The sequence below is a fragment of the Choloepus didactylus genome, chromosome 15 (genome assembly GCF_015220235.1).
Source record: "Choloepus didactylus isolate mChoDid1 chromosome 15, mChoDid1.pri, whole genome shotgun sequence".
Taxonomy (NCBI): Eukaryota; Metazoa; Chordata; class Mammalia; order Pilosa; family Megalonychidae; genus Choloepus; species Choloepus didactylus.
The window spans coordinates 17,330,114-17,349,926 of record NC_051321.1 but is presented as its reverse complement, the minus strand read 5'-3'; the positions used below and the strand labels follow the sequence as shown (position 1 = coordinate 17,349,926).

Genomic DNA, 19,813 nt, shown 5'->3' with positions numbered 1-19,813 from the left:
TCATGTCAGCCGGTGCCAGTGCCTCCCCCTGGAGGTGTGGGCTTAGAGCTCCTGTAACATGGGACCTGCAGAAGCCTCTGCTCCAGCTAGTACCAGCTGCCGCCCTGGACAGGAATATCAACAACCGCCTCCAACCGAGATGGATGGAGAAAGGCTGGAATAAAAGGCATAAAATTAAAGACAAGATTAATAAAATCTGATGAACAAAAATGCCATTAGCCAACCTAGCTACTCAAATTACATTTACTGCATCTGATGGGGAAGGGGTAATCATGAGTCATAAATCCAGGCTCTGGAAAGAAATTATGATCTAAATAACTTAACAATGGGGGCAACACCAAGGGGAGGCACTGACTCACCTTCCCAGGAAAAGACTCAAGATAGGGTATAAAAGCCATAATCACACTGAGCTAAATTTCACGGGGTAGGGCCCTTGGCTCATCTAGGATGTGGATTCCTTAATAGCCCCCAGGTTCTACCCAGAGCCAAACCTGGGACAGCAGCATAAACATCACCTCCAGCCTCCCTTCCAGTCCAGCTGGCCATCACCCCACAGCACGGTGGCCATTGTGCACTACATCCAGTCCTTGGTATGATCAGGAAGAATCAGTTATTAGGCAAGCACTGTCCCGTGGCCTGCTGTATATTTCTGTCCCTTCAGCTGAGTCCACTCTCTGCTCTTGGGGAAATCTCAGCAGAAAGGGTCCCTGGAACTTGTCCTTCCTACAAGGTCACTCTGAGCCCCAAATAGCATTCAAATCGCCCTGTGATCTGCAGGTTATGTTCCTCCTGCCTACCACCCTCAGAGCACCCGAGTTCCCAAATTCCCAGCTATTTTTCACTATTGCTTAGCAGGAAAAATTAGGACTTAACTAATTCATTACAATCCTCCAAGGAGTCTCTCTCTTTAGAAGAGTAGGCCAGGTAATGCAAATTAACCACTAGGGTGGGCTTTCTGCCCATGTAGGAGAGGTCACGGACCTTCTCTGGACCCCTACATGTAAGATGAACCTTGTGAGAAGAGAAGACAAAGCCTTCTCCCACGCCCCAGCAATGGCTCAATTGAGGGAGGGCTCATTCACTGCTCCTCCCTGAAAGCTCCCATTCTCAAGGCAGGACCAAAAGCCCAAGTTTCTTGGCCTGGACCCACCAGTGAACAGGATGACATCTTTTTGTAGAGGTTTGGAGGGGCTGCGTGGCCTTACACCAAGTAAGACTCTGGAACCCCAGTCCTGCTCCTGGAAGAAGGAGCTCTTCTGCCTCAAGACTACAGGGGAACAGGAATCCATGCTTCAGATCCAGGGTCTTCAGAGGAGGGCCCAGAATATCCGCTCCATCCCATCCCCACACCTTGAGTGCAGCTTCTCCCCTGTACCCAGCTTTCCCCCGGTGCCTTCACCTGCAGGAGCAGGGATGACTTTGACTCACTGGCTGAGTGGCTACCCCAGTTACTGGCTGTGGTGGGGCCCTGAATTCATCCTCAAGACCTTTCAAGACCCCTCTACACAACCATCCCTGGCTCTTGCCCACAGTTAAAAGGGTTTCAATGGAGCATGGACTTGGAAGTGAGGAAGATTATTCAGAAGAAGTGTTGTTGGAACCCTTGACTCCTCCCAAGACACAAAGTCCACACAGAGAACGCTTGATCAACTGAGTTCTTCCTCATATCCCAGGTCACCTGCTTCCAACTTAAAAAGAACAAGGTGAAAGGACATTACGCCCAGAAAAATCTCAATGTGAGAGGGTTACACAGATAATGAAAATTTTTATTTTTCTTTGGTTAGTATTAGAGCTGGTTTAAGGAAAGAATGGGATCCCATTCCACCAGAATAAAACTTAAATTGACCAGAAATCCAACTAGCCAGAATTCTCAAGATATTAGATATTTTTTCCTTCTCTCTAGGGAACCTATAAGATAACAAGCACATAGTCACACCCTTCTCCAATTTATGTGTCCATCTGTCCAGCATTTACTGAGTACATGGAATTTTGTCAGAGATGGACACTTGAAGGCTCCTGGCTTCCATCCGGGGGACAAAGCACAGGTGTCGTCTGATAGGAGGTCACGTCTGAAACTCCAGCCTGGGATCTACCTGCTTTTCTGAATGAGGCATCAGTGCAACCTCCATCTCCAAAGATGCACGTCTCGGCTCACCAAAGTCCACCTGCTTTGTTCAGCGACTGAACTCAGCCCTCAGTTCCAGAAGGATACACATCCCACTGTTAGTTGTAGTCACTGTGCTCGGGCTTTTATTGGGATCTTAGCATTTACCCAGCAATGCTGGGAGCCCTGATCAACTCTCTGATTTGAGGCTAATAATCTTATGAGTTCATGACAAGAAGAAAGGGATGGGGACTTTTTTATTTTACTCTATATAACCTTACATTGCTTATTTTTTTTTACACAGAGAATGTATTCATGGACTACTTCCAACATTAAAATAATTCAATAAATGGCCAAAAAGAAAAAGGAAGTAATGTTTTTAACAGCACAGTCGTGGCTCTGCAGGGTTTCTGATGGATGCTGAGTTACCTGGAAGCATGGCTGAGTGGGAAGGTACCCATTCTTCTTAGCCAGAAGAGACCTAGGATGCTCAAAGTTCTCCTCGGCAGGGCTGCACACAGCTCCCTGCTGTGGTCATGAACCTCCGTATCTCCAGCCAACTCCTCTCTTGATTTACCCCCTGGCAACCACTGCCAGCCACTCAGGGCGTGAGAAGGGGGCACCTGCCTTCCAGCTCACCTCGCCTCAGGTGATGCTCTAGGCTTACTAAGTGCAGTCATCTTTTATTTCCTCCCAGCACTGCCCAAAGCATCCTCCGTGTTAAAGGCTGGGACCTTCCTCCGCATGAGGGCCAGAACCATTTCTGCAGGACCGTGTGGCAAATGCAGAGGTCAGCTTTTGCCAATCCATCCAAATCAGCGGCCCTCCCCCTCTCCCCTCTCCCCTGGTAGAAATACAGAAAACCGGTGCTTGGCAACTGAAGCAGTGGCGAAGGTTCTCCCCGCCACCTCATTAATCACCCCTCTGCCGGGCTCCCACTTACCTGCAGATGTAATTCGTCTTGCAGGAGTCCTGCAAGTTCAAACAGTTGGGCTTCTCTCTCTCTTCATAGGAGCACACGGGCACGATGGTCTGCCGCCTGCGCTCCGTGCAGGCAACGTCCCTGCAGGAGCAGAACAGCATCCCGTAGCTGTGCTTGGCGGGGACCTTGTCAAAGAACTGCCGGAGGGCCTTGTGGCACTTGCGTCGGTTGCAGACGTCGTTGGACATGCTGCTGGTACATGGAGTGATGTACGCAGACCTGTACTTCTTGCACGTGTCGTCGAGGTTGCAGGCCTTGGCAGCGTCCAGGCAGTTGTTGCCTTTGGGGATGTGCTCCACTGCAAAAGGAGAGAAAGGCAGCCGTGATCACCAGGCGCAGGCTCCGGGTCTGCTCACGCCAACTTGGCTTTAACTGAGATCTCGCCATTTACCTGGCAATGCTGGGACAGATAATCAACTCTCTGTTCTGAGGCTAATAACAAGTTCATGAGAAGGAGAAAGCATTAGTAGTGCAAAGGCTGGGATCCAGGGCAGCACCCAAGCTGCTAGTATTCTTTTGTATTAGGAGGAATTGAGTGAGGCAAAGGGAGCTCAGGCACCTGCCTGACTACGTGCATATGGGGCAACAGGAGAGTAAGTTTCCAGCTCCTGGTTTGTAAACTGAAAGTGGGATAAAAGGGAAAAGCAACAAATTATATACTTGTTCATTATACAGTATATAAAATGATATGCTGAATCCAAGTATAATTACCATGCAATCCTCTAGGAATATAATTATGTAATAAATGCATATAGTGCATGCGAATTACTATATGATTACAGAGTAATTACATGGTTATTTGAGCCCAGAAGACAAAATATTATGCCAGTCTCTCTAAACAGGAAGAAGCAACTACAATGAAGCTGTATTTAAGTTCTAGCTCACAGGCCATTGGAAGAAAACAAGAATACATTACACAGAAATTTGCAAACCTCAATTCCCATTTAACACACCACATACAAAATGTGGGCTCAACAAGTCGTGAGGCTTCAGATTTAAAAAATTCAGCTAGTATTCTGGATAGAATTTCAGTGATCTTAAATAAAAGCCATAGGCTTTAGGAATTTTACAAAACCTAGGCTGCCTTCTGCCCAGCCCCTCTGTTCTCAGGCTCTCAGAGGAATCAGAAGTGATGGAAAATCCTTCCAGAGCCAAGTTATAAGGTGATCCCTGAAAGAATGATAATTAGGTGTGCCAGTGACCCTCAGGAGATGGCAGGGACGTGGCAGACAAGCACCACCCCAGCGAGTTCCTACACAGGCCTCAGCCCCTCCGTGGATTTGTGACTCCCTTTGATTCTGCCTGTGTGCCCCCCGTAGAGGGGGACCAGGAAGGCCTCCAAGCAATTACAGGAGGATTGACAAGAGAGGGGGAAGCACGGGTGGACTGGGCGGAACTGAAGGATGAGGCAGTGCATTTAGTATATAGGTTTGAAGGGCACACAAAGCGAAACCAACACTTCAGGAAAAGAAAATTCTCCCTGGTCTACTGAAGATGCACCTTGCTTTTAAAAAATTCAATGTGCAAACATCTGAAATGATAAAATTATACCCTGGCACCATAAGCAATATTTTGTCATGCCCTAGGTTCGTGTTTCTGCCTACGACACCTGAGTCTCACAAATTTAACGTCGAAGGCAATAACCACAACACGCAAGCCCTTCTCAGGCGATCAGTGCAGAAACCGAGCAGCCGCCCACACCTCCCTGCTGGTTTGACAAGCACACCTGGTACTACTTTCCCATCACCCTATTGACTTCATGCTCAGGCTCCTCAAGACTTGAGGGTGAAGATGATGGCCACGGGCCCTGAAGTGGGGGTCCAGGCTTTGATAACCCCCTAGGCTTCTCCACTTCTGAGACGTCTGATGTTGCTAGGGCAGTGATTTCCATTCTTGAAGGTTTACGGTTCTTTAGCAGATTCCTAAATTGTGCATTTTCATTTAGATGAGAATCTAAAGTAAATGAATATGGTCATATTCTGGATCATCCGGATTAGCATCTTGAGGCTGGGTTTTGGTACAAAATTTCACTACCTGAATTTACACTTGCATTGATGTCAAGTGGTACTTTATAATTCCTGGTTAAAAAGAAAGAATAGAGAAACAGAGGTGGACTTAAATGATATAGACAGTAATAGATGAACAAATACTTGATGTTAGTGCAAATGGAGGAAAATGGCAGGCAAACTAAGTCAATCGCATGCCATCCAGTAATACAGGCTTGCCAAATTCAAAAGTATCTGAGCGGAAGCAGAGTAATACATTCCGATTTAGTTTCAGCAAAACAATACCATCCTTTTCATTAAATTAATGTTACTAAATTACATTTCATTGTTTTCAAAGTTTTGTTCATAGTTAATTTATGTATGCTGCTTTTATAGTTTTATAAAAACAGAATATGAGCTTATAGTTTTGTTTATAAATGTCAAATAACATTATAATAAAAACAATAAAAGTCAACACATGATGTCCAGGAATTTTTTCCCTCTCTCTCTCTGACAGTAGTCCATAAAATACAGAAAATTTTTAAAAAATTGGCCAGGGTACGTTCTTTGTACTAATAATGATAGTTTTCTTTTAAAGTTGTTAAAACTATATAAGCTAGTAATCAAGTATTTCTTATTAATATTAGAAAATAAATAAATAAAAATATTTTAAAGGAAAGGCTTTGTATTAAGTGGGAACAGGGTCCCAACCAACTGCTCCAAGTTTACCCTTTAACCAATGGCTGTGACATAGCCTTGCTTTGTGCTGATTTCACTTTCATCAATATATAACTCTCTGCACAACCTGGCACATTCTGAAAGGTAAAAATTATTAATTCATTCCCACCTCACAAATCAGTGTCAGCTTCCATTTTGTTTCTGACTCCCATTCACCAAGACATTCACATGACCCTTTGCAACTTGATATATGAGACCAGTATAACCCAAATACCAGAAAATTACAGACCATTATTATTCATGAATATAGATGCAAAGGTTGGATTGACATTTAAAAATTGATGCACTTTACCATATTAATAGAATACAGGGGGAAAACAATATGATTTTCTAATAAACAAAGAAAAAACATTCAACAACTTTCAACACACAATCATGATTAAAACTCTTAGAAAACTAGGAATAGAAAAGAACTTGCTCAATCTGATAAAGTACATCTATGAAAACCCTAAAGCTAAAATCATATTTTATGGTGAAATATTGACTGTTTCCCCCTAAGATCAAAAGAAGGATGTCCATTCTTACTACTTGTAGTCAACACTGTAATAGAGGTCTGAGCCATTGCAATAAAGCAATGGAAGGAAATAAAAGGCATAAAGATTGACAAGGAATACATAAAACTATCTATTTTAAGATGGCTTGAAAATTCCCAAGGAATATACAAAACAACTACCAGAACTAATAAGTGAATTTAGCAAGGTCGCAAAAGACACAAGATTATACAAAATTCAACAAAAAAAAATTTAGAAATTGATATTTACAGCCATGATTCTACTTACAATAGCACCACAAAAACATAAACCATTTAGGAATCAATTTAACAAAATACATGCAAGACCTCTACACTGAAAACTACAAAACATTACAGAGAACAATTAAATAAAACTAAACAGGGTACATACCATGTTCATGGATTGGAAGACTCAAAATTTTTGAGATGTCAATTATCCCCCCGCAAAAAAAAAGAACAGCCAGAGCAATTTGAAAAAACAACAAAGTTGAAGGACTTGCTAACTGACTTCAGGCTTTCTGTAAAGACGTAGTTGTCAAGATAGGGTAGTATGGCATAGGCATAGAAAAACTGAACAATAAAAGAGAAGACAGAACTCAGAAACACACACACACATATATAGCCATTTGATTTTTGATAAAGGTGCTACGACAAGCCAATGGGAAAAAAAGTCTTTTCAACAAACAAGGCCAGAATCACTAAATAACAATGTCGAAAAAAATAAACCTCAACCTTTACTTCACCCCATCTACAAAAATTACTATAAGATGTATCACAGACATAAACATAAAATCTAAAATCATAACATTTTTAGAAGAAAATATAAGAGAATTTGGGGGGGTAAGCAAAGGTTTCTTAGGACATAGAAAGCGATAACCATAAAAGAAAAATTGGTAAGGTCGATTTCATCAAAATAAAAACTTCTGCTCATCAAAAGACAGTTAAGAAAATGAAAAGACAAACCACAGACTAGGAGAAAATATTTGCAAAACATGTATACGACAAAGGACTGGGACCTAAAATATAGAGAGAATACCTAAAACTCAATAATAAAAGAGAAAAGCAATATAAAAACAGGCCAAATATTTGAACAGATACTTGTAAAAGAAGATATATGAATGATCAGTAAGCACACTGAACAACCTTATCAAAGAAACAAAAATTAAAATCACAATGAGATACTGGTACACAAGAACCACAATGGTTAAAATTAAAGACAGATAACACCAAAGACAAGGATGTGGAGCTCCTGGATTCCTCATACTGTTGATGGGAATGTAAAATGATCCAACCACTTTGGGAAAAATGTCTGTCAGTATCTTATAAAAGTACACATATACCTACCCTATGACAAAGAAGTCCAGTCCTAGGTATTTACCCAAAAGAAATGAGAACATATATGAATAAGAAGACTCATGCAAGAATGTCGTATCAGCCATATTGACAATGGCCCCAAACCAAAAACAGCCCACATATGCATCTACAGGTAAGCTGGGTCCTCCTACACAAAGCGATACCACTCAGCAATAAAAGCAGATGAACTCCTGTTACACACAATAGTATGGATGAACTCAAAAGCATTATGTTGAGTGAAAAAAAAAGCCTTTCTCAAAATAAAAGAGAGTATGCACCATATGATTCCATATATGTGGAGTTCTAGAATAGGAAAAACTAATTTATGATGAAAAAAATCAGAACAGTAGTTGCTTATAAGGGATTGGGGGTGGGGACTGGCTGGGAAACTATAAGAGGGGACTTTCTGGAGTGACGATAATGTTCTCTTCTTGCTGAAGGTTTGCGTTGCACAGGTGCAAGTATTTGCCAAAACTCAGAGAATGGTATACTTACATAGGCGTATGTAAAATTTACCTCCAAAGGAAAAAATTGTAAACAAATATGGAACACTGGTTAATGATTTGCATGCTGAAGTATTTAAGGAAAGTATACCTATGTAGTAATTTACTAAGATGCGCATAAGAAAACTTAAATGGATTAACAGATAAACAGAGGGATGGATAAATGGATAGATAGTTGATAAATGGACAGATAAGTGATAAGGCATTCAAATGCTAATGGTAGACTCTAGGTGGTGGGAATATGGGTTCAATGTAGAGTTTTTTCCACTTTTCTGTATGTTCGACAATGTTCATAATAAAATATTGGAAAAAATATTTTCACGTATACCCATATTATTGCTGTTTTAAAAACGGAGTTTCACATGGACAATTACACACAGCATTGGCAACTCGTAGGCTCCTCTTTTGCTTCCCTCCTCAGTCCCCTCACAAAGCCCCCTCCAACTCTCTCTGGCTCCAAAGCTGCATATCCTGCTGCAAAGAAGTCCAAGAAGCCCTGCTGAAATTACAAGATGTTTAAGTTAGAGTTGATTTTTCACCTGGTAGTTAGACTGATTCCACACATCTATTAAATGCATCTCTCAGTGCACAAAAACAAGGCCACCTTGCTCCCTTGCTGACTCGAAGGGGTGAAGGAGGGAAGGGGAGAAGGAACCTACATAAACCACTCGAGCCACACCCAATCCTCCTTCCACTCAGGCGCTGCGCCCACCAGCAGGTGTGCGCCTGTATTACACTTTGGGCACAAGCCCTTGCTTGCCTGTGTGGGAAGGCTTCTGAACAGCTTTGCCATAACTCTTTAGTGCCATCCTAGCCCCAGTTCATTTTAGAGCTGTGCATGAAAATGCTGCTCTCCCTCCCCTCCCCCTCTAATCTCTCCCTCCATCTGCTGTTACTCATTCTTTAACTTGGTAGAATGATGTCTGGGATGCTGTCTGAATGGGAAGCACTCTCAGAAGGAAGGCTGTTTACTAGAAATCCTTTCTTCTTGGAGGGAAGGCAGAAGTGTGTCTTGACTCATGCTCTCCTCTCTAGCATCAGCACCAGGATCACACTACGGAGAATTTCATTTAGCCAGCTTCTCGTTTCAAAGTTAGATATAACCACGTCGTTACTTTGCAGGTTACACACTGAATATCCTGCTGCTTTCTTTATCATTTGAAGCCTCTCTGGCTGTGATCACATCTGATTGTGACATGTTTTCTGTTTTCCTGGGCATGGGAGGTAGAACCCCAGGGGCCAGATCCCAGAATATGGAATAAACAGAGTCAGAGGCGGCTGAAGGAGCAACGAATTAGGATCAGGGGGATTAAGGTTTTAAATTTAGTCCCATCATCTGCGTATCTGTACAAGTCAGCTTTCACCCTGTGGGCCTCAGTTTCCCCATTTGTGAGATAATGTAACTACATTTCCTTCATACTTTACGGTTTTCTGATTCGGTGCTTACACTATCATTTGCCTTTTCTGATTATAACTTCAAGTATTTAGGATGAAACTTAATGTAAAGCCTCAGCCAGAGGTTTACCCACTTGAAGGCACTGGCCTGTGGGCTGTGTGCTGCTTCAAGAAGACATGGACCAATGATTTTAATCCAAACCTGCAGGCAGAGCCAATGGAAAAGGTCCATCCAACACAGGCAGACATGGAGATGTCAGGGATGAGTTATGCCCTGGGTGAAGCTTTCATAGTCTAAATTCCTCTGGGGCAAGGAACTGCCTTTATCCCCAATACAGTCCTCACTCTGTCCCAAATCAAAGAGGCTATCACTGCGGCCGGCAGCCCCTCATTATTTATAGTTAGAAAATGCCACCATTATTGGCAAATGCCAAGGCCGGCTAACCAGTTGAAATAATTCAGAATGAAACACAGATGCATGCAACTAGAAATCCATTTCTATAGATTATGAGGTAGAAGAAAACAGTAAATATATTAAATCTGCGTGGCTTGCATGAGATGTGAGTTACTAAGCAGAAAGTTCACAAGACATAGTGCAAGAACATTGTGTACAAAAGCTTGCCAATTTCCGGGAGTCTTTCCGCCTTTCTTTTCAGGGCTATAGAATTGAATTCACAACTTGTTTCCTCTTTCTTTCTGACTTGATTAATTACCATGTTAGCAAACTACCGATCGTCTTCTAATAGGCTCCTCTAACATGTAATCCCAGCAATAAAAAATGGGTGAAACCCTCCAAGGTCTTCAGGGGAGATGGCAGGTTTTTCTGGAAACTCACATTTACAGTCTGGTCTTTCTGATGCCCACGTGGATCAGGTGGCAAATCTGATCACACAAGGTTGTGACCCTTGCAATCAATCTTTCAAGAGTTTGGCCTTTTCCAGCTGGGGTGCTAAAAAATTACATTTAAAAAGCACATGTAGGTTCTTTGGAACCCATTTTGTCATTCACACACCGTTTCAGACATATCGTATTACAAGATGATGAATTTCCTCCTACTCTCGTTTTTTTTTTCATACCTTACACAACTACATTAAAGCTTCAAGTCTTATCCCAGTTTCCTCTGGGGTTCACAAGTGACTGAATTACTTTGAATCCCAGTGAATTTGAAAAGAATCCATTTGTCTACTAAAGACAGTTCCCGATGTTAACCGCAAGTCATGGGCTAGCCTCATCTTTTAGAGCTTCCATTTCCTTAATACACACACTGTTGGGGCCACCCCATACCTTAAAAAATTAGATGTCTCCTGTAAGTGCTGTGCAAATCACACGCTTGCCACTGCACAGTGATTAATAGTGATGTCTCAGCAAATGGGATCATTACATTTTTAATTAACCTTTCCAACCTCCTTCACCTTTTCCTTTTGTTAGACATTGGATCTCTGAAGTTTTATACTTGTTTATGTTCAACTAGGTTTAAAACAAAGGCATGAAAAACGACGACAGGTGATGCAGGATTCGAGGCCCCTATAGGCAGCCAGGTGAAGATGCCTGGCTGGTCTCATTGTACATCGGATATGGAGACAGGCACTCAGAACTTGGTGGCTGGGTTCCCACCTAATTTTTGCTTTGGCAGCTTAGTGTTATTTAATGGCCTTGGCTACCAGGAAACTGGCTTTTTAGAATCTCTTTCAACCTAATTATAATTACTGTGTATAAATCATACAATGATCAATTATAAAAATCTCAGGTTCATAAATATTTAACTTAGCATTTAAATCCACACTGCAGGAGTGCATGAAATTTCTGAGCCCATCTCTCTGCAAACAACTGCTTTATTACAGTTCCAATGCAATTACGGAAAACTGAACCAAGTTTGTCTTGCAACACACCCAAGCACATATTTGAGCGTAATGTCTTTTCCATATAATAAGATGGCACACTTTATTTATTTCTAAAATATGCATGCCTCCCATTAAAAAGATATTTTGCAAAGTCTTCCAACGCCATCTTTTCATTCGTCAAGTATGGAGAGGCACAATTATGATATTAGACATAAAACACTCATTAAAATATATTTTATCTAATGTAAGATTGATTTGGAGATAATTGAGGCCAGATTTGTTTGGAAAATGTATTGTGACATGTGCGAATGCTAATGCAAAGAGGAAATGATCATCTACAAGGACTCCAGTAAAACAGCTAAATATTTTTCAGCAAAATCATAAAGCCGTAATTGGATTTCAATTTAGTAATAGTCGGCCTAAGACAGGCCATTTTTAATAATCTAATTATGTGTTCAGGGTCTACCCCAGAACTCGACTGCTTCGGATCTATTAATTGTACTCAATCCTGTCGCATCTTCAACCATGAAATTTGCTATTACATGTAGGACTGCCTCTCAGTTATGGGTATTTTTTTTTTCCAATCTCAGATAATGTTTATAACTTCCAAAAAATGCCTAGTCCTTTAATTTCCGAAAAGCAAAATCTTTTAATGACTTTTTCTAGACCAGAACACTTGATCCCTAGGAGCTCAGATTCATGGTCCTTTTATAGACAAAATACACAATGAGATCTACAAACATTTTCCCTATTTTTATGAACACACAGTGAGCAGCCCTTGCTTTTGTCTGATATTCGTTAATTAAAGGTATTTAATTGCTAACATCTCATTAGGAGTAAAATTAATGAGCACTTCAACTACAGAAAAGATCTGCATGATAATATAAACCTAATTCATTTTATGGGGTAGAAACTATACCTCCACTTATATTTAGCCATTTCAATGGTAAAAGATTAAATTAGTCTTCAAAACCAGTGCTCACTCTCCCCAGAGGAAACAACAAGCGTGGACCCAGCAAGTGATGAAGAATCAGAGTCCTCCCCACCCCCCACTTTCCCACCACCATATTGCCATGGGAGAGGACTAATTGAAAGGGGGATATGGAGTGGTTTGTTTTTTAGTATTTTCTAAGATACCATTAAATAAAAAGGCATCCTTAATGTGCCTGAGCTTTTGAAATAGCACACCCAAACTTAGGAATATCTAAGTGTGTGCTTTGCAAAGTCATTGCTTTGGGATGCTGGACACCCACTCCAAGGAGGCTGCCAGCACTCAGGCCATTTCATGGAACTCTTCCCTGGGAGCCTGAGACATGTTCTTTGGAATACCCTGAACAACAGTGAATCCAAATGCTATTTAGCATCAAGCATGGTGAATGAAGTAGGTGATGCTTTGGGTCAATGCTTTGAGATATAAAATAAGGGGTGAATATACGTAAGGAGTTTTTTGTATGGGTGACTTATAAATCTGTTCTGAAAATAATCACTGAAGTGGTTTTCCTGAAAGGGGTGTGAGCCAAAACTGGCATTGGTATATGTGTTTTGCTTTTCAAAGGACAATATTCACTTGGCTGTATATGTTCTTGGTAGCTCATTGTCCACAGTCACATGGCATTTGCTGTGTTCTCCAACTGGATGGCACAAAAGGAAGCCACTTGGAAGACGGGAGGCCTGGATGCCACTTCTCCTACTCAATCTACCAAAATTGTTCTGGTCTCCAGTATCATAGAGAGATGAAAAGTATGGATTCTAAAGCCAAAGAATCAGCTGAAACAATGAAAAGTGAAGAGGCTGAAAACCTATTAAGTAGCCTGGATGACGCTGAGATAATAATGAATCATTGATGATGTTGGTGGTTGTCAGGGCCCTCACAGTGCAGATTTCAGCAAAGATAAGCTAAATATCAAGTCTTTATTTTTAGCTAAAGAGCATAAAATTCAATGCTTTTCCTCCCATGAGCCTATTTACATACCTGCTGGGATACCTATTTGCCTTCACCTGCTTCCCAATTAATACCCCATTAAGCCGCTCCACCTGCAGTGGCTTTTACCTTAGCCACAGCTCTGCAACCATCACTCATCTGCTACAGCTCAATTGTTTCCTTTGGGAAGATAAACAAAAACTGTGTGAATAACAATGGCAGCGCTTTGCATTTACAGAGTGCACATTCTCCAAAGACAGTAGCCAAAAGCTTAGACCACTTTCAGGGAGAGAGAGCCCCTAGCTGGTGGCTGGGCTGAATGTCTAGAATAAGTATAGCCATATTCCAGAAGATTGGGGGGAGGGAACAAGGAATGTTAATTTTAATTAGGTGTGAACTCAGGAATATATACATATATATGTAATATGTATAATACATATTATGTCATAAATAGACAGAAATATATAAATAATGTATATTAAATTTATAATGATAGTTCAATGATATTTTGCTTCATTCAAGAAGGTGCTGCCGGTCAAACCGGGTTAATAAAATTTCGTTTGGTTAAGGGCTTTTAGGTGACCTATTTTCATGAAGAATAGAACATTATTTTGCTTTTATACAAACAGGTTGTAAGTGTTTGAAAAGTTGGTTCCTTCAAGCGGTAGCAACAGAAGGCCCTGGAGAACAAACATTAAAAAAACAAACAGAAAACAACAACAGATTCCTGGGTTCCACAACACCCACTGAGAATCTCCGATAATTTTTAAAAACTCTCAGGTACTTATGATCAGACTTGGAATTTGCTGATCTTTGGTAGGTTAAACCCCTCAGTTTTAGTACTCCTGACCCCCACTTTTTTTGTTTTTTTTAAAATAAATCCTGGCATTCTGTTCAAATTCTCATGAACTCAGTCCTTAGGAGTTGCCGTCTAGTGGGAAGCTCATACAGCCCTCATTCCATAGCATTTTCTTTGCCCATGTTTCCGGTGTAACTTCTAAGTCCAGACTAGATTTATCAGGTGGCCCTAGCACATAGATTTCCAAGATGGGCTAAAACAAAGCAGAATAGTAGGACCCCTCCCAGTCTCCTATGGGTGCGGGAGGAAGAAGGCAACAGAAAGGGGGTGCGTGCCCCCCATGGACATGCCTCACTGAGCTTTCATGGTTTATTTTAATGGTGCGTTGGCAAGTCTTTCTGCTCATTTCATTTCTAGCTTTAAATTGGTTCCAAATGCATTCCCACATTTGAGCCCTGGTATAACTTGTTATTTCCCCATTCGAAGAATTACATCAAGGATTAAGTTAAAATCCCAGAATTTTTACATTAAAATTCCTTAGTCGGGACCTCCATTGGTCATAATCCGCACTTGAGGCTCCCGCAGGAATTGCGGAGTAAACGTGGCTCTGTCCTTCTGGTGCCTCGGGCACCCAGCCCCCTCAGCGGAGACACTCTCTCCTGGCTCCGGTTCGCGGATGACTCTGCTGAGGAAGGTCTAGAGGCAGGGGAGAACCCAGCACTTTGGGGCTGCTTCTGGAATCTGACTTTCCTCAGCTGGTCGCACAAGCGTGTCAGTCAAGGGGATGTTGTGTCCCTGATGTGCACGGGTACCCCATAAATTAGGAACCCTGGGTTTCAGTGAGATCAGTCCCAGCACCTAGAGCCTGATAATCCCACCTAACAATTTGCACAGCAAAAAGGCAGGCCTAATTTAGGCCAAAATGCACATGTTCCACCCCAAAACTCCCTCAATCTTCAAAGTGTGCTTTTTCTGATAGAAATTTGGACTTGCACACTAGCCAATTTTTTTGAGAAGCAGATACTTGAACAGCTACATTTAGCCCTGGGTGAGGCTGACGTGTGACTGTGAGTGCTGGGGTCAGCCTTACTTGGAGAGATCAGGGTGACATTCTGCACCAGGGCCAGGGTTCAGGTCGACAGGAGTTGTCCTTTGGCCAAGGGCATTCAAGGTCAACAGAACTGAGAAAGGTGTGTTTGTTTGTTTGTTTTATTGTCCTGCCAGGCTGCACTTTGGTTGGGAAGGGATGGAGGGGTGAAAAGCAGCAGTGAATTTCTGCCTTGTAAGGGGATGGCCTGGGTCCCCGAACACCCCAGCACTAATGGAGAGGCTCTGTGTTGCAGAAAATCCTGCTTTAAGACACAGGAAGAATCACAAGGAGCCAGACCTTGTATCTCTGTGACTTAGCAGTCTTACCATGATACTGCCAAACACAGGTATTAGCCTTTTACCTTCTGACCTTAAAAAGTGAGAAATGAATGGACCCTGAGAATGTGCCCTGATGTGCCTAGGCTAGGGCTGCCCGCTATTATCAGGGAAGACTGGACAGTTTCCTCTCTGTGGCATTAGCTAATGAACTGTCCCCAGAGAACCGTGGAAGTGCCTAAGGTAGACAATACAACAGAAATATGGTTCCTAACGCAGAAACATGGAGGTGGAAGTGGGGACTGGTTTAATTCAGTAAGGAAGCTAGCATCCCCATGGGATTCAACGTGCCCTCGAGGTACTGCTTGAATTAAAAAAAAAAAAAAAAAAAAGGAAGTCCAGTTGGCTTTTTGGTGGGAAACAATTTCACAAAGTTTGGATTTTATTTATTGTGGGGAACAGATGCTATTCACTGCCAGACTTAAGAGTTCTTAGTTTTCTTGAAAGGAAACCCATCCCCTCAAGTCAAGTCCTTCAAGTATTTCACGTGAGATATTCTGTTAAATACCATCAGTGGGACCATATTTAATGAAGTTTGGGGTTGTCATGGTGATAGTAGTGGAGGTTTTATGCAATCCAGAGATTTTGGCTTAGGAATACATTTGTAAGAACCTGAAACTTAAGTGTGGCTTTAGGAAAGATAAGCCAAATAGCACAGTAACAGAGAGCCAAAGTTTGGAAATCTAACATATACCCTGAAATGGGGGAATTTATTGCTGATCTGGTGTCTGTGTGCCAGGAAAAAAAAAAAAAGAAGCAAACATCTAAATCTCTTTTTTTGACATGAACACGAGGTCCTCTTTGTGCACTCTATCAAGTGCCAATAACTCAGGAGTGCTTCTGCATTTTGAGAGAGAACAGAAAGGAAACTCTGAATGTAATTACAAGCCCCACACAGTCTTGTAGGAAAGGGATCACACTCACTTGCTAAAACCGAACACTGCAGAAGGTGGAAAAGGTATCTGCAGGAAATTAGTGTGTCAGTAAATACATAAAGTACAAAAGTCCCACATATTTGACATCTGAAGAACAAAGCTATCCATCAATGCCCTGGCCCAGATCGATCAAACAGAATGCTGCTGCTGAAAACCTAAGAGTCTGATGGTAATAATGTAACCATAAAATCTCTAGTCTATAATTGACTGCTTCCACTTGAAGCTAACGTGTCTAAAACAGTGACTAATGTTCACCTAAAGATTCCACTTGTGTTGAATGACTATCGGTTACACCTCACACTATTCTCAGTGGAGGCCTCGTGCTGGGTAAGGCCCAGGGAGACACAGGCTGGGAATGGCGGGAGAGTCTACCCTGAAAGGAGCCATGGAGGTAAGGGATGCTGAAATGTGGTTCTCAGGTACATCTCCTCTTGGCCGCCTCCTTTAGATGTGATGAGGTCCATCACTTTCTGACAAAGTATCCAATTAGCAATGCACGAGGCTGTGAGTCTACTACCATTACAGCAGCCTCCTTAGGGCTTCTACATCTTAGTGGTAGTCAAATTTTGTTTAGTGAGCATATTACTGTAAATCACATGCCCAGACCCTAAGAGCTTATGCTCTATCTCCTTGAAATGAGTAAGTAAACACACGGAACCCAGGGGTGGGGGCAGGGGGTGGCAGTGGTACAGCGTACACAAGTCTTAGCTATTGACCCTCTGACTTTTTTTTTTTTTTTTTGAGCTCCTGGACCACGTGTGGGTGTTGGCTGACATTCTGACAAATAGTTTGGTTAGGTGTGTCTTCCTTGACTAGAGGTGTGGCTGGGCTGTTGGTGGTGAGAACTGAAGTTTGAAAGGGAAGCTTATTGCTGCTTGATGACCAAACAAAACATCGTTACTTATCTCTCAGTACAAAGTCAGAACCTTCCATTAATGTGAATGGCTGCTCAGTGGGCAGGGACCATGCAGTGTGTGATTATTCACTGCGGACAACTGCCTGCAACCATTACACACATTGTGGTTGTATGCTTTTTGTTTTATTAAAATTTCAAGTGGTGTTATACCTGCACTACCTGAAATCTCTACCATTTAAGTAATACTCAATTTCAAAATATAACAATTCTTCCCTTTCTATCAACACACACACACACACACACACACACACACACACACACACACACACACAGGAGAGAAGTTCTCTGAATCTCAGAGTTCACAGTCCTGAGTAAAAGCCCTTTATGTACCAAATGCAAGTAATATGAAATCATCCTGGGATTTCAGTATGGCTAAAATTGCCATGACGTTCCTGTACCCCAAAATGCATTTGCAACATTCAGCTTCTCAGTTCACCAGTCGCTATTTGTTGCCAAAGCAGAAATTTTTATGCCCAATGAAAGGTTCATTGTAACAAAAAATTTTAATTAATATGTCTGGTGGCTTCTAATGGGCTTTCAAGTATATGTCAGATTGCTTTGGGCCCTTTGATATATATACTTAAAGGTAATTGGGCAGTCTTACTGATGTATTTTTAAAGAGCAAACTATTGATTAATAATGTTTCAGTATTAATATAACCACTTTGTGTGGATCAGAAGCATCAATGGTAGAAAACCCATATTTATCTACAAATTAACAATTATATATGGATCTCTTACTTGAAGTTAAATGGGGTGCATCCACTCATTACAGTCCAACAGGGACTAGACTCCTCAGGGAAAAGATTAAAGCTGAAGTTTGCCTTATTCTTCCACTGCTTGAAATGAATGTTATCCACCACTTCATGCCTTAGTGGAGCTGAACAATAGCCACAGTAAAGCCCAGGTCCACTTCCCCCTCCGACAGGCCGATATATTTAATGCCTTACTCGATGAAAACATTTTATACTTTGGGGGTTTTCATTGCTGCCACTGCTGAACAGGCTGAAATAAATAATGACTGTGCCTTACAGGATGGAGGTGGGGATGATCCCAGCTTTATCCCTACTTCAAACCAGTTGTATGGTTCATATATTCTAAGTGTATGTTCATTCAATTTGAATTACTGCAAAGAGTAAACAGCTGGAGTATTCTGGGCAAGGATCTCCCCAAACAAACTGAATTGTCAGTTCTGTTTTGTTTTGTGATACCTAGAAGGCTTACTAACTGCTCTAAAGAGAACGGCTTGAATAAAATGCCTTGGTTGTCTTTAGAGTAGGACGGTGGGTCGACTCACCCTCAGGAGGTCTGTGTCAACAGCTGGTCAGGCAGCCAAGACAACCCGCAAACAGCAGCAATGACAACTGCTAGGATTCCAAGCCAAATTTCTGAAAGGGTCACTCTGCTCTGAGTTGATAGCAAAATTCCATACATTGCCACTGCTACCTGAATGTTATTTAGATTTACGGAGAGAGAAAAAGATAACAGTTGGCGGGGTTTCCTGTCCTAGTTTAATTCTCTCTCATCCCCTACAACAAATATAGCAAATTTATCTGTATTCTAACAAGCTGGAAGAGCCACAGATGGGAAATTAACATATGATAACTAAGGAGCTTGCACCAGGTCACACGATAAGTTAACAGCATCCTCAGAAGAGGACTGGAATATCAGACTCAAGTGTTCTGATCCCAGGCCAAAGTTCTCTCCACTCTAAGGTGTTATGATCAGCAAGTATTGATGACTTTGCTAAAGGTGGGGTGCTGGCATAAACGTCCCTCGTCACTGCTCCATTTGGCAGCACATCTGAATGGGAGGGCTGAATGACATCCCATTAAACCAGTGGTTCTTAATTGTGTGTGTGTGTGTGTGAGTGTAAGAAACTGCTGAGGAGCCTGGCGCCCAGTCCCATAGACTCTGACTCTGTGGGTCTGGGGTGAGACCAAGATATCTGCATTTTTAAATACTTCTCAAGTGATTCTGTTAGACCATATTTGGAGAAACCACGCCTTTCTAAAAGAAAATGGCTTCCTAGAAAGCTACATCCATTGATGAGATACATTTTCTCCATCTAAAAGTATAAGAAAATCTAATAATAATCTAAGTTATAGCAAGTGTTTTTAATAATTCTACCACATCATTCATGTCTTCATAGTGTTTACACTAACATTTATGGTGTTTCCTATCAAGCCAGGCCACATAAATATTCATCTTATTATTCCAAGACCAACCTACTCATTCAAATCCAGGTCGAGTTAGTGGATACTCTAAACAAATGGCATAGTGTAGTATGTTATGTTGTGCTGATTACCTATAAAGAATGCAAGATATGTCAGTGTGGTGGTTTGAAGCTGTACGTACCTCAGAAAAACACGTTCCTAAATCTAATCCATTCCTGTGGGTGTAAAC

General features: G+C 41.7%; 1 protein-coding gene across 7 annotated transcripts in view; it reads right to left on the bottom strand.

The window, feature by feature from the left end:
* GFRA1 (GDNF family receptor alpha 1) overlaps nt 1–19,813 on the bottom strand; it is a 207,632-nt gene that overhangs the window by 54,862 nt on the left and 132,957 nt on the right. For all 7 annotated transcript variants that reach the window (XM_037804732.1, XM_037804727.1, XM_037804733.1 and 4 more), the window contains one exon: nt 3,048–3,384. In XM_037804732.1, coding sequence (XP_037660660.1) covers nt 3,048–3,384 — 337 coding nt within the window. The remainder of the gene's footprint in view (nt 1–3,047; nt 3,385–19,813) is intronic.